The sequence below is a fragment of the Mus caroli genome, chromosome 7 (assembly GCF_900094665.2).
Source record: "Mus caroli chromosome 7, CAROLI_EIJ_v1.1, whole genome shotgun sequence".
In the NCBI taxonomy this organism is placed as follows: Eukaryota; Metazoa; Chordata; class Mammalia; order Rodentia; family Muridae; genus Mus; species Mus caroli.
The window spans coordinates 128962098-128977368 of record NC_034576.1 but is presented as its reverse complement, the minus strand read 5'-3'; the positions used below and the strand labels follow the sequence as shown (position 1 = coordinate 128977368).

Sequence of the window (15271 nt, the reverse complement as noted above, 5' to 3'; positions counted from 1 at the left end):
CCTGCCTCTGCCTCCCGAGTGCTGGGATTAAAGGTGTGCGCTACCACCGCCCAGCGGTGCACCACTGCACCATTTTTTAAAATGAAAATTTAACTTTTACAATACTGAGACAGCCCTACTAAATGACTTGAGTGGATAGTCTCTTGCCTCGCTGTCTCGGTGACACATGCCTCTAACCCAGCACTGGGGAAGCACATGTAGGACGATGTCATGGATTTGAGACCAGCCTGATCTACAGTGAGACCTGTCTCAAAAACAAACAAAACAAAAAACAATCCTCCTGTCTGAGCGATGACCAGTGTAATTGTTGAAATATCCCTTTAGAGACACGTTAGAGGAATGCCTGTTTCTAATGCCACAGTCTAAGACAATTTCCAGAAACTGGTTCTGAGACTTATTATTATTTTAATTATTAGTATTTAGTTTTTTTAAAAGACAGGTAGGTTTCTCCATGTATCCCAGGCTGTCCTAGAACTCACTCTGTAGACCAGGCTGGCCTCAAACTTAGAGCTCTACCTGCCTCTGCTTCCTAAGTACTAGGGTTAAAAGCCTGTGCCACCTTGCCCAGCTAAGAGGTTTTTGTGTGTGTGTTTATGAGTGTTCATATGTACGTATAGAATTTAAATGGAAGGCCAAGCCTGGTAGCTGGAACCGTAAGGCCCAACTACTAGAGGCTGAGGTGCAAGGGCTGCTTAAACTTGGGTCTGTGAGAATGGCCTAGACCTAACTCTCATAGAAAGTACAGAGGAAAAACATAAGTCCATCCAATCAGGAGACGGGAGGTAGACAAGGAGCAGAGCCACAGTGCAGGTCTATATAGAGTGTGAGGCTATGCAGGACTCTGCATCGCGATTGTCTCAAAACAAAAACAACAAAGGTCAGGAATGTGTTTACTGCAATGGAAGCACTTGGGAGGCAGAGGAAAGTGGTCATCAAGTTTGAAAGCAGCTTGGGCTACTTAATAAAACTACCTCAAAACAAAACAAAACATCAATGGAAGCACAGAAGTCTGCAATTACTGCCAGTTTTGAAGCGGTGAGTCTGTAAGGCATAAGGATCCACTAGGAAGGCAAAATAATGGAAACTGCAGTTTTGATGCAGAGACAAAATGAAGTCCGACAGAAACCTGTGGGTGTGGCAGGTGAGAGCTGAGGAGAAAGTGCAGGAAGCAGGACACACACCTGTTCTCTGTGCTGTGTAACAAATGGCCCCAAATGCCACAGCCTCACTTAACGTAAGGTCTTTATGGTTCCTTTTCCTGTGGGTCAGGGATTCTTTGGTGAGCTGCTCAGGCCCCCGGTGGCACAGGTTCTTCCATGAGGCATGCACAGCAGGGGCTGCGGGGTTGCAGGGTTTACAGGCATCTGACAGCACTACTGCTTATTAAGGATCACTTTCTAAGAAATATGGCTGCTATGTTCACATGGCGGTTGCATGAGGGACCTAACCTTTGCCAATGGACCTCTCTGTAGGGCTGCTTGAATGTCTTTATAACATAACAGCTGGTTTCTCCAGAGAAAATAATGCAAAGGAGAAGACGGACAATGGACAGCTCACTGTCTTTTATGACTAGCTTCATCTGCCTTAAGTCACTGGGAGCTCTCTCAAGGTTGGCTCCATTAATTCATTGCTCCCAAGATTGTCCAAGTCTCATCACTACATTGGCAGCTCAAAGCAGAGAAAATCCGAACCAGGTTCAGGATGGGATAAGGCCATTTGGGCACAGTTCCTCAACTTCAGCTCAGGAAGGGACTTTTTTTTTCTTAGTGGAAGAGCCATGAACTACAGGCATGTTGTCTTTTCCACTTAACCACTACTTAGGTAGGGAGGGCAAAGACAAGAGGAGGCATGTAGAAGTAACTGGTCCTAAGTCTGTACCTCATTGGGTACCTTGGTTGCGTACCCCTGAACAGGTATGATCCACACAGGAGTTCCAGTGCCCAGAAGAATCATTCTTTTGCCAGGACATAGTCATAAGTTCCGCCGGCTTCCTCAGCTTGCTTCCCACATGCACGAATTTCACTGTCCAAAGCCCTCTTGTGCTTCAGCTATGGCTGTTCCTTCAAGTCCCTGCTAATCTATTAAATGCTTATTGTTGTCTAAGCTTAGGGTTCATGTTGTAAGAGAGGGAAAAAAAAAAAACACCACGCCTGTAACCTCTTTGAAAAGAGCTTTTGACTGCTTTGGGCTTGGAAACAAGCTACAGAGAGGTCATATCTTAAGTTGCCTTTTTTAACTTTTATTTTATTTTTTTTAAGATTTATTTATGGCCGGGCATGGTGGCACACGCCTTTAATTCCAGCACTTGGGAGGCAGAGGCAGGCGGATTTCTGAGTTCCAGGCCAGCCTGGTCTACAGAGTGAGTTCCAGGACAGCCAGGGCTACACAGAGAAACCCTGTCTCTGAAAAAATAAATTTACTTATGGTCTGTACATGAGTACACTGTAGTTGTCTTCAGACACCAGAAGAGGACATCAGATCTCATTACAGATGGTTGTGAGCCACCGTGTGGTTGCTGGGAATTAACTCAGGTACTGGAAGGGCAGTCAGTGCTCTTAACCACTGAGCATCTCTCCAGCCCTTAAACTTTTCTTTCTATTAGACTGGGTCTCTGAGTGCTAGGATTAAGGGTGTGCCATGGAACAGTGCAATCTTAGCCTCTTAGAAGAGCTGTGATTTGGGTGAATATATAGCACATTCCTGTAATCAAGCTCATAGAAGGATAAGGCTTATGCTTACAAAGGAAGAACCTGCCTAAAAAACAAAAGGGCTAGTATGTAACTGAATGATTCTCTGGGCATCTCTTTGGGGACTTCTGGGGTCTAAACAATGAACTTGACAATCACACTCTTGAATTATCCTTACATTTTCCTGGGAATGTTCAGTATTTAATCTTTGCAGGGAAGCCATTTGTTAATTGTATGCATTATCGGAAAGCTTGGGAATGTGCAAATAGTCCCTGGCTTTGTTGTTCCACTGTTTGCTTCTTTAGCTTACCCTCACCTCTACCAGGACAAGCAATGAGAAACCGTGTGGCTCTGACTGTCCTGGAACTCCCTCTGTGGACCACCCAGGCTGGCATGGAGCTCATAGGCTGCCTGCTCTACCCCGACTGCTTACACTATTAAAGACCTGACATTTTGTGGTTTTGCACAGAAAAGTCCACACACCAGAATCACAATTTGTTATCGTTCTTCTTAATTTATTGAATCTCTTCTGTTATTTTGGTTTGGTTTTTTTTGAGACAGTCTTTCTGTGTAGCTCTGGCTATCCTGGAACTCACTCTGTGGATCAGCCTGGCCTCAAACTCACAGAAAGCCACCTGCCTCTATCTCCCAAGTGCTGAGATTAAAGGCATACACCACCACTGCCCTGCTTATTAAATCTTTTTTTCTTGATCATATTCTTTATCCTCCCCATGTCCACCTCCCTTCCCACCTAACTTCAAGGTGTTCTGTTCTCTCTCTTTCTCTTTCTTCCCCTCCCCCTCTCCCTCAAAGCGGGTGGAGGTGCACTGGAGAGATGGCTCAGCAGTTAAAAGGAATGCTCTTCTAGAGGACCTGTTCAAATCCCAGCACCCACATGGCAGCTCACAACTGCCATGATCGGACAGTCTCATACAGACACGCATGCAGGCAAAATGCCAATGTACATAAAATAAAAGTAAATAAATTAAAAGAGAGGAAAAAAAAGAAAAAGAATAGAAAATCAAGCTGGGTGGTGACCATCCATGCCTTTAATGCCAGCACTTTGGGAGACAGAGGCAAGTAGATCTCTGTAACTTTGAGGTCTACAAGGGAATTCCAGGATACTCAGGGATACAGAGTGAGATCCAGCCAAACAAACAAACAAACAAACAAACAAACACACAAACACAAAGATAAGAAAGAAAAAGAAAACCAGTAAGAGACAAAATACCAAACTAAAAGGAATGGAGTATGTCTGGGCTAGCCATTCCTGGACACCTTGAAATGGTTGCTATACTCCATTGTAGAACTCCCTTCCCAGAGGTTATCCACTGCAAACAGGCTCTTGTTAGGGGTGGGTCTTTACATCCATTTCCCCTTCTTAGTGCCTGGCTTTCGTCTGGTTTGGGCCTGTACTTGTCATAGTCTCTGTGAGTTCTGTTGTCGTGTTCTGTCCTGTCTGGAAGTCATTGCACAATGTGTTACCTCTAGATGATAAATTACTATAGACACAGCAACCTACACGACAGTCATTTGTTGTTGCCTTAACTTTCTGAGGGTCAGACCTTCAGACCAGCCCACAGTCTCTCATGAATTAGTCTAGATGACAGCCACAGTTGGCCACAATTGCACATGATGTCGTGCCAGTCTATAAGAAGTGAAAGGAGGAAGAGCCTGAGTTCAAGGCTAGACTGGGATACATAAGGGGACCTTATCTCAAAACTACAAACAATGTAAGATGCTGGCCAGAAGTGCATCTGCATACTGAATACTTGACCGGGCCTAGAGGAGCTGCTTTTGATAAAGCTGGTCCACACAGTTGCGAGTCAGGTGACAGAAGGCTCCACTTCCTTGCCAGGGAGACTTCCCAACAACTATTTGGGTTCCTCATACAATGGCTTGCTCACCAGAGTGAAGGATCCACGAGGTGGAAGCCATTCTTATTTTATGACCTAATTTCAAAAGTCACACATTAGAGCTGAGGGTGGTAGTGCATGGCTGACATCTTGGCAGTGGGGAGGTAGAGGTAGAACAATCAGGAGTTCAAAGTCAGCCAGCAACCACTTGAGACTGTCTTTCCAGTTACACAATGTATCTCTACAATGTGATTGGGATATGTTAATCCTGTTCAGGGTGGGAGGTAAGGGAGGCAAGAATACCGGTGGCCATTTTGGATACTGGGTATCAAAAACTGTTTAATAGATAGAAATCTTAACTTGCTCTGTGCGGAACAGAAGTGAGTCTCATTGAGATGAGGACGTCTACATCTGAGGGCTGGAGACGGCTCAGGGGTAAGAGCACTTGCTGCCCTTGCAGAGGGTCTAGGTTTCGTTTCCAGCACTCACATGGCCGCTTACTTATTATTCATAACCCCAGTTCCAGGGGATCTGATGTACCAGGCATGCATGTAGTCTACATATACACAATGCAGGCAAGATAGACATTTTTTAAGTCCATATATGAAAAGATTTGTATGTAAAATTATAAAGCTAATAAAAACATAGAATAGTAAAAATAAATAAATAAATAAAACCAACAAACTATGTAAACCCCATTACCACCACCACCAATGGTTATCTGCACTGCTATGGGAAAGTGCTATTTGACTACAAGACTCAGTTGGTAGTGCAAAGCACGACTTTACAAATGACCTCATGGGACACAGAAGAAATACTAAACCCATAATTATCCCTAATGAAATCACTGACTCAGGCAAGAACTGTCAATTGGTGTGTTGTTGACAGGCAACTGCCACTTCCTCAATGCCCAAATTACTAGCACACAGAAAAATGTATAGTTAGCAACAAGGAAATCTGCAGTGTAGGGAGGACTCCAACTATCATCTGAATTCAGGGACCAAATCTGCATGTTAGTCATATTAGCAACATCATGAGTCTCTTGATGTAATACAGTGTGAAATACACTACACCTTCTAGAATATACTCTAACCCATCAAACCTTTAAATTTATGGCCTAATTTGCAGCAAATCTGGGATATATCAGGATTTAAACCAAATGACATCAGAGCTGAGCAATCAGGCAAGTTTGGTAAGCAGACCCTTTTTATAGGGAATGTCTTCTAACAGCTATGCTTTATAAGAAAAACAACAAACAAACAAAAAAAACAGGCTGTTTTAGATTGGAAGACACTTGTAGAACATAGCCAGACACAATGTGAAACTCAACTAGAAGTGAACTGCTCAACACATTTCAGGCAGAACTAGAGAAACTGGAGCATATGCCCTGGATGTTAGAGTAAAAATTTTATTGGCACAGAAAGATATACAATGTCAAAAAAAAAAAAGTATACAAAATAGTACATACAACATGGCCAGATTTTAGTGAGCAGACATAAATACACACACACAAACCTGAAAAAAAAATTGATGCTTTATTTTTTTGGTGATCCATTTCCTAAATTTCTATAGCTGATAATACTGCTCTAAAAATGCTAGGTGGTGGGGCTGGAGAGACGGTTCAGTCAATAATAAAGTACTTGTCATACAATCATGGCCACCTGAGTTCAGGTTCCTCGTATCCATGTAAAAACCCATGATGTACACTGTTAATCCCACTGCTGACAAAGTGGAGACAGGTAGGTCCTTTGAGCTTACTGGCCAGAAAACCTACCCATGCCAGTGAATCTGTACGCCTTTAATCCCAGCACTTGGGAGGCAGAGGCAGGTGGATTTCTGAGTTCGAGGCCAGCATGGTCTACAATGTGAGTTCCGGGACAGCCAGGGTTACATAGAGAAACCCTGTCTCGGAAAAAAAAAAGAAGAAGAGAGCCTGTCTCAAAAAGTAAGGTGGGAACTGAGCTTACTCTTTAATCCTAGCACTCGGGGGCAGAAGCAGATCTCTGTGGATCCGAGGCCAGTCTGGCCTACATAACAAGTTCCAGGCAAGTAGGACAATAAAGTAAAATAAACGAACAAACCAGAAAGCAATGTAAAATATGACTGGAAGACACTTGATGTTAACCTCTGGTTTCTATATGCACGTAAGTGCACATACCCACATATAACACCTATACACAAATGGCTATTTGCAATTTAAAAATTCAAGGATGTAGCCAGGCAGTGGTGGCGCACGCCTTTAATCCCAGCACTTGGGAGGCAGAGGCAGGTGGATTTCTGAGTTCGAGGCCAGCCTGGTCTACAGAGTGAGTTCCAGGATAGCCAAGGCTATACAGAGAAACCCTGTCTCAAAACCTGCCCCCCCCCCAAAAAAAAAATCAAGGATCTTGGGCTAGCAAGATGCCACAGCATATAAAGATGCCCGTCACCAAGCCTGACAACCTGAGTCTGGTCATGGGAACACACATGTTGAAAGGAGAGAACTGACACCTACAAGCTGTTCTCTGACCCCTACCATTCTCACTGTAGGGCACACATACCCCATACAAATATGAATAAAATGTAATAAAGACATTAAACACACATCTCTTCCACAGACAAGTGACATTTTAAAAGAAAATACTGACAATATCTAAACCTGATCCTCAAAAGCCAGAAAAAAAATAGAAGATTTTAGTTTTTGACATGGAATTCCCTATGTAACTCTTTAAGAAAGGGAGGGGGGGGGTGAGGGAGGAAGTAAGGGAGGGAGGGATTAATTGATTCTCTGTATAGCTCTGGCTATCCTGGAACTTACTCTGTAGACCAGGCTGTCCTGAAATCTGGAAATCAGCCTACCTCTTACTCCCCAGGGCTGAGATTATAGGTATGTGTGTCACTATGCCCAGCTCCTATGTAACTCTTGCTGGCTTTGAATTTACAATCCTGCTGCCTCTGCCTTCGGAGTGCTGGGATTCAAGGTGTGTAGCACCACACCTGGCTGGGAAAGCCAGTTGTTTTTAATACATGCCTTAGAGGATGTGAGATCCATGCTCTTATGTAACGTGGTCTAATTCTCCTAGGAACTAAACTGAAAGAGTCAAGGATCTCCTGTTAAGCAAGAACAGCAACATAAGAAACTCAGGAGAGCCAGGCGTGGTGGCGCACACCTTTAATCCCAGCACTCGGGAGGCAGAGGCAGGTAGATTTCTGAGTTCAAGGCCAGCCTGGTCTACAGAGTGAGTTCCAAGACAGCCAGGGCTATACAGAGAAACCCTGTCTTGGAAAAAAAAAAAATCAAATAAGACTAGAAGGGTGCATATACAGGAGGCCCACGGTAGCACTGTTTGTAGGAGAAGGAAAGAGAAAGCAAACTCAAAACTCAGGAGGATGCATGAGTAAGATATGGCAAGAAAACAGCATGGACTCCTGCTGCAGTCCAGGCAGTGTGACTGGATCCTGCAGGAAGTGCCCAGCGAAAAACAGCACCAAGACCCACAGCTAAGTAAGCTGATGGAAACAAATACACAGCAAAAGCGGATATGCAAAAATGCATTAGGTCTTCCAGGGAAGAGAGATAATCCAAGGCTATGTACCAACATACTAGGATTAGACAGGGGTAAAGTCAGGGGAGATGGACAAAGGACTGGGAAAAAGGGGAGGAGGGGACACAAAACTGAAAGAGAAAGGATTTGCCTAGACTGGAGTTGCTTTGGCATGCCCTGAGGACTGTGGAGCTGCTGGAGTGGGGGCGGGGGCAGGGACAAGGGCAAGAGGGGGACAGGAAAAAGCTGGGGGGTGGGGGTGGGAAGCAAACACTAACTTGGGAGTCAGATAAACTGGAGCTGAAACCCATCACTGGTCTTTAAAGCTTCTCTAATATATCTTTGTATCTCTGTATGTTAACCAAGGGTACAAATGTACCAACAAGGCAACAGCAGAATCCCTCCTGACTCAGCAGCATGCAAGGACAATAGGTCAACTTCAATAACAGAGCAGAGCTAGACAGGCACACCTGTAATCCCAGCATTCAGGAGGCTGACACAGGAAGAGCTTGAGATCAAGGCTAACCTGGGCTATATGGCTAGACCCTGTCTCAAAACTGTAACATAAAATAACTATGCAAGACTATCTTTCCTTCCAAGGTCTAGCTCAGGGCCAGACAAAGCGCTCAGAAAGAAAAGGAGGCAAAACTTGACAACCTGAGTCTGGTCTCCCCCTCCCCAGGTGCCGCAAGGTAGAAGAGAATCCATTCTCCACAGTTGTCCTCTGGCCTCCACACATACATGTGGCACATGCCATTCCTCCCAAAAAATATATGTTAAAAAAGATATTCAATATTTTTAAAACTGCTACATGATGACTCTTTAATGGGTCATAAAATAAGTATAATGGGTCTCAAATATTAGAGAGGGGGATGGAGGAGGCAAAGGAATGGTACATTAAGGGACATTTTATTAACAGCACTCTTTCACAAAATGCTTTGAATTATAGAAGGATAAAACTAATTCTCCCCCCTCTGGGCTACAGGTAAAAAACTTGAAACGTATACATATACTATCCAAAAGAAATCTGCCCTTTCGGATTTCAAGAGCCAGTAATCAGGCCAGTGAGATGGCTTGGTAGGCCTAAATTCAATCCCCAGAATCCACATGATAGTAGGAAGAGGCATCTGTATCAGATAATAATAATAATCAATAACTATTGATTACTGTTGGAGGTAAAGGACTGGGAGGGAGGGATCCTCTGACCTTCACGTACATGCTATGGTTCCTTCTCACTTGTACGCAAACCCACATTCAGTGAATAAGCATAATAAAAGTTAAAATCAACAAGCATTCCCTGAGAGAAAAGCAGTTCAGACTCCAGTGAACTTACAACTAGTATTCAATATACCACAACTTACAATCTACTACTGTGTTACTACAGTAACCCTGAATGATGATTAAAGCTTACTACACTGTGTTTCTTTTTCTTACTTATCTTTTGGAACGGGAGAACAGAAGGCTAGAGACAGGAACTGACTGGCTGAAGGGTACTGGGCACAGCAGAGCCGGGCTGGATCCTAAGGGGATGCTGATGGGGTCCCCAGAACCCACAGAAGTACAACAGCAAGGTGGGAAGCCTGGGAAGCCCCAGCCCTGCTGATGGAGTATGGCTCTACTTTATGACACTTTGAGGAAAGAGTTGAAAAAAAAAAAAAACTCTAAAATAAAAAGCCCCGAGGGTTGGCAGACAGGCACTCGTGCTTATGCACATGTGTGCTGCTTCCCAGGATAGAACCTGATCGTCAAGGTTATTACATTCCAGCTGAAACTGAGATGAAGTGAGAGCAAGCTGCTAAGATGACTCAGTGGCACCGGGCGTGGTGGCACACACCTTTAATCCCAGCACTTGGGAGGCAGAGGCAGGCGGATTTCTGAGTTTGAGGCCAGCCTGGTCTACAGAGTGAGTTCCAGGACAGCCAGGGCTACTGAGAAACCCTGTCTCGAAAAAACAAAAACAAAAACATAAAAGATGGCTCAGTGGCCAAACTTGATGACCAGTGAGTGCTCCATCTCCAGACTGTACTGCAGTAGTACACACACACATACACACACATGTAAATGTAATAAGAAATCAAAAACTTAAATTATGTAACTTGAGACCCCTACTGGCCTAGAGAGCTACGAAATCCTTAGCTTTCGAGCAAAGGAGAAAATGGGCTGGGGTTGGGTGGGAATGTCACTCAGGTGACAGTACTAACTGAACAGGAAAAGCTACAAGCACAGATTGGGCATTTATGATTTCATGTATGCAAACACATACACTACGTCTTCACACACACCAGAAGAAGAAATCAAATTGAATTATAGATGGTTGTGAGCTACTATGTGGCTGTTGGAAATTGATCTCAGAACCTCTGGAAGAGCAGCCAGTGCTTTAAAACTCCTAAGCCATCTCTTCAGCCCCTCCACCCACTTCCCAGAGCAGGCATTTCTAATGGCGACGGTCTGGACACCAGAGAGTATTGAGACCCTGCTTTAAGCAGTGGGGATGTTGCCGAGGACTGTGCCCCCAAATGCCAAAAGCCTAGGGGTTCTGTCAAGTCTAAGCCAGGCTCTCTAGGCCATATCTCTCTTCTGTAGCAATAGCTATCTATTGGATAGGAGGACAGGGACCCAGAAGGGGGGGGGGGGCTCTCACCTGCAGCGCCAGCTGACAGTCTTCAATCAGGCCCTGGACCAGGTAGTATCGGGCTTCACCTAGCAGCTCCCCGAGTTCTCTGGTACTCTCAGGCAGTGGCACCGACCCGTCCCGCAGGTAGTTGAGAATTGTGCCAAAGTGGCGGCCACTCCGGTCAATCAGCACCCAACCTGGTGGGGTGGGAAAAGGCAAAAGGAAGGATGGCTTGCTGGAGGCACAGGGGCTAATACATTGTTAGAAACTGATTCCAAAGCCATAGGAAAACCTATATATGCCTGGTGGCACACCCCTTTAACCTCAGTATCTGGAAGGCAGAGGCAGGTAGATCTCTTGAGTTTGCGGCCAGCCTGGTGGTCTACAGATTGAGTTCCAGGACAGCCAAGGTGACGTGAAAAAACCCTGTGGGGACAGGGAGGCAACAAGAATGACAACAAGAAAACCTAATACTTACCTGTTTCAGACCTCTGCCATATTCAAAAACTGTTTCAAACATCTCCAGTGTATCATACATACACCTGCCACGGAACAGATCCCTCCCAAATCTGCTGGGCAGTCAGAGGCTCTCACCATGGGCAAGTTGTTTTAAAGTCAGGATCTCATTATGTAGCCCAAACTGAGTGTTAGCATTATAGGCAGGAGGCACCAGGCCCAGCTCACCATGGGGGAGATTCTTACCAAATTACCTTATCAATAAATTTAACCCCTTGTATTCATTTTAACCATCTAATTTAGTGAAAAATGCCCACTTCAACCCTCCGGTTCACAACGATGAAGTCGAAACATTACTTGGAACACCAAGAATTACTGTGATTACATGAGATTTTCTTGCTTACTGGTCATTTCTACTCCATGCCCTCCCCAACCCCCTGCGGGGTGTGGGGCTAACTCCCCAAGATTCAACAGATCCCTTTACCAAACTTTCTCTAGCAGTAACTGACACATCACAATACTAATCAAATAAGTGAATTTTCATCTTCGGTATTTGGAAGCCGAACTTCACCTCCTAAGTGTTTGCTTTTATCTATGTTAAGCCCTTCCCCTTAAAGCTATTCTACAATAAGTGAGTCCCAAATTTAAGGCAACACTCCCGAGAAGGTTAAGATTCACCTGTCAAGAAGAGCTGCGCCCTTCACTCAGGCCCCTGGCAAACCAAGAGCAGCCTTCTCTTTCTACATATATGCATTCATGGATGATTCCTAGAGAGTGCGGGCACTGGGCACTTGTGTTAGACCAAATCTTTCCGTTCTCGAGGCTACCTGGGACGGTTCTACCGCAGAGGCAAACAAAAGGCTGGGCAGTGGGAAGTAAGCAATAAAGGTTGTTTGAGGGGTACTGCTTGCAGTAGACCTGGTTCCTTGGCTGTCTGAGCTAAGGGAAGAAGAGCAGATAATCGGCAATGGAGCGCTTGGCAGATGTTACTGCTGGAAGTAAAGGATTGGGGAAAGAGAGATTCTGAATTAGGAAAAGATAAGATGGGCCTAGGGAGCCGGGAATGAACTGGGGGCTGGAGGGCAGCACGTGTACCGGCGGCACGCATACCTCCCGCGTCTGTGAGCACTTCAACGCGGCCGCTGAACATGGCCTTGAGCATGGTGTCCTGCCCCGTGAGGGTGCGCAGCGTGGTGTAATGCAGCGAGCCGCCCACGTTCAGCTTCACATACTTGCTGTTCGGGGTCAGGGGCTTCAGACTGTACGAGGGGGAGCCAGGCTCCACACCCGAGGGGCTAGGGGACTCCAGGCATTCGGCCGCAGCCGGCGCCGGGCCAGAGGCCTCGGCCGACATGCCAGTGAGCGGACGCGGGTGGCAGTCGAAGGCCCTCTCCGCGCCCCGGTCTGGTTCCCTGAGACCCCGCGACTCCAGCGCGGGCGCCCGGCCGCTCGGCGCACACGCCCACTCTCCACCGCTACTCCGCGACGTCCACCAGCCGCCCCATCGCGCGCTCTCTCCACCCGGAAGCCGGCGCGCGGAGCTGCGCAGGCGCGGCCAGGCCGAGGGCCGCGTCTCGGGGGCGGAGCCAAGAACCGGGGCGTGCGCAGTCGGTGGCGCCGTTGCAGTCCAGCCTGCGGGTTGGGGGGGTGTGGTGTTCTAGGGAGAGCCGGGAACCTGGATGGAGAAGACGTCTAAAGGACCCTTTGCCCCCTTGTTCATGTGGATGGAGAATACCGCAACCCTTGACAGCAGCGCTTCGTTCGCGTAAAAGGAAACAAGCGCAGAGGCTGAAGGTTGAGTATGATTTTCCTAGCCCAGCCCAGTGCACTTGACAGACTGTTAGAAGAACCGTCAACAAAAAAGAAAGTTCACCGGGCGTGGTGGAGCACGCCTTTAATCCCAGCACTCGGGAGGCAGAGGCAGACAGATTTCTGAGTTCGAGGCCAGCCTGGTCTATAAAGTGAGTTCCAGGACAGCCAGGACTATACAGAGGAACCCTAGTCTCGAAAAAACCAAAACCAAAAAAAAAAAAAATGAAAAAAAATTCTCCAATGAGGCCATAGGGTTTTCAGGGGACTCACAGGTTAGAAGGCCTAAGGAAATGATGAAGAGCAGCACCTGTGTGGAGGTCGGGTGCAAAGAGTTCCCTGAAGGGAAAAGGATAGAGACCTGAATTACATATAACCAATTTTAGCCCTGGAGGCTGAGGCAGGAAGATTTTGAGTTCCAGGGGATCCTATACAGTCTTACCTATCTCAAAGCAAAAGGAGAACCATTAGGCAGGAACGTGGCGACTACAAGAATAAGACTGGACAAGCTAGTGAAGGTCTTAGAATCCCAGATGTCATGAGACCTTCCAAGGAACCCCAAAGGAGAAGAAAGGAGGTAGAGCGCATTGTGAACAAGAGGTCTGTTGTCTTTAAATCCGTTTAGAAGCTGATAGCTGAGGTATTCAACAGCCTGCCCTAACGTCTGGAAGGGGTCTTGGCTTGGATGTTTAGGCAAAATCAAACCAGGCAGTGTTTACTTTAATCCCAGCACTCAGGAGACAGAAGCAGGTGGCTGTCTGAGTTCCAGTCCAGCCCTAGTCTACACAGAGAACCCCTGTCGGGAGAGAGTTCCAGTTTCTCTTCTCCAACTCTGTCACCAGCTGACTGGAAGAGCTGGGCAAAGCTCCTCTCTCTGGGTCTGGTTGGTTCTTTTGCTTCTCAGTCAGGGGTACAAATCTAGTGTTGGCTGTGGAGAGGTAGCAGTGCGGACTAGCAAAGTGGCTGTTAGAAGATGTTAGAGAGAAATGTGTCCGGTACTGAAGAGACTTGTGTTCTGCCAAGAGGGGTTGCCAAGCCTGCTCTCCCTACCAAGTGGAGCAGTGAGAAGGTAATTCTTGACTGGAACTTGCTTTCCTCCCTGAAGCCTTGCTGTTGCCAGGACTGGCCTAGCACCCATAGTGAGGCTGTGGCGGTGGCTTGGTCAGCTCAGTTTTACAAAACACCAATTTCAGGCAAATTCACACTCTGGTGGATAAGAAGCATATTCCATAATCACATCTGAACACAAAATGACCGAATATAACTCTCTCCTACAAATGCTAATTCTTCACTGTAGGAGGCATGGGGGAAGGGGTCCCTGCACTCACAGATAAACACTTGGGGAATCTGTAATGTTAAGCACAGAAAGTTGTTCCATCAAGGGAAAGAATGCTATACCTTGCAGAAGGCTAAGAGAGCAGCCTTTAACTAACCTGGTGACCTTGGCTCTCTGTTTGGCTAGAGACTTCCAGCACCTAAAGAGAGTGGTAAATTTGTCTTCCACAGACAGTCTTTAAAAGCTATCTTTATGCAATTTACAGAGTTTGGATGGAGTTGCATCTGAGCTGTATTTAGTTTTCTTTGTTCCTCAAAGAGATGTAGGTATGTTTTTGTTTTTGTTTTACCTCAAATTTGAGTTAATTATCACCAAAATAGGTTTTCACCAAGTTGTGAGGTGCTTAAATATGGATAAAATAAACGAATTGGAGGTCAGACTCTCCAAGTTTGAACCAACACTGGCTACTGGGGTCCTGTAGAGTTGAACTGCCTTCTTGACTCTGCAGGCTGCTGAAGGTCTCAGAGACCCCTGTGCTTTACACACACTGGGTTAGCCCTGATTCATTCCTTTCATCTTGTAGATAAGATTGAGGGGTAAGTCGGTTGTTTCGTGTATGCCAAACCAACTTCAAACTTGAGAGACTCCTACCCCTCATCTCCTAAGTAACAGAACAGACGCAGGCTACCACACCCAGCCAATGTGGTTCCAGGGATCAAATCCCGGGATCTGTGCATGCCAGGCAAGCACTCTACAAACTAAGCTACATCCCTAGCCCGCATAACAATGACTATGATAACCAGTAACAATTATTTCCACTTCCTGGGGCTGAAGAGATGGCTCAGATATAAAGCACACTGGATGTTCTTCCAGAGCAATAAAACCGTAACCAAGACATCTTCCATGGGTCCATTCTTTTTTTTTTTTTTTTTTTTTAAATTTTTAATGACCAAAACAAAAATATACCTAAAAGCGAAGCTTCTGGAAAAACCATTTGTTCTTCCCTGTCTTGTATCGCTCCTCAAACTTGACCTTGGCCTCCCGCCTGG

At 46.0% G+C, this 15271-nt stretch overlaps 2 protein-coding genes across 3 annotated transcripts in view; one reads left to right on the top strand and one right to left on the bottom strand.

The window, feature by feature from the left end:
• The window catches only part of Kctd13 (potassium channel tetramerization domain containing 13), a 17824-nt gene extending 5152 nt beyond the window's left edge, over positions 1-12672 (bottom strand). Inside the window, exons 1-3 of the mRNA XM_029479586.1 lie at positions 12248-12672; positions 10709-10878; positions 3760-3790 (exon numbers count right to left, since the gene is read on the bottom strand). Coding sequence (XP_029335446.1) covers positions 3760-3790; positions 10709-10878; positions 12248-12491 — 445 coding nt within the window. The 5' untranslated portion in view covers positions 12492-12672. The remainder of the gene's footprint in view (positions 1-3759; positions 3791-10708; positions 10879-12247) is intronic.
• Positions 12673-12808: 136 nt separating this feature from the next.
• Positions 12809-15271, top strand: part of Tmem219 (transmembrane protein 219) — a 58718-nt gene continuing 56255 nt past the window's right edge. Inside the window, exon 1 of one of the 2 annotated variants that reach the window (XM_029480128.1) lies at positions 12809-12931. The gene's annotated coding sequence lies outside the window, so the exon portion shown is untranslated. The remainder of the gene's footprint in view (positions 12932-15271) is intronic. The other variant, XM_029480126.1, reaches the window with a different exon arrangement.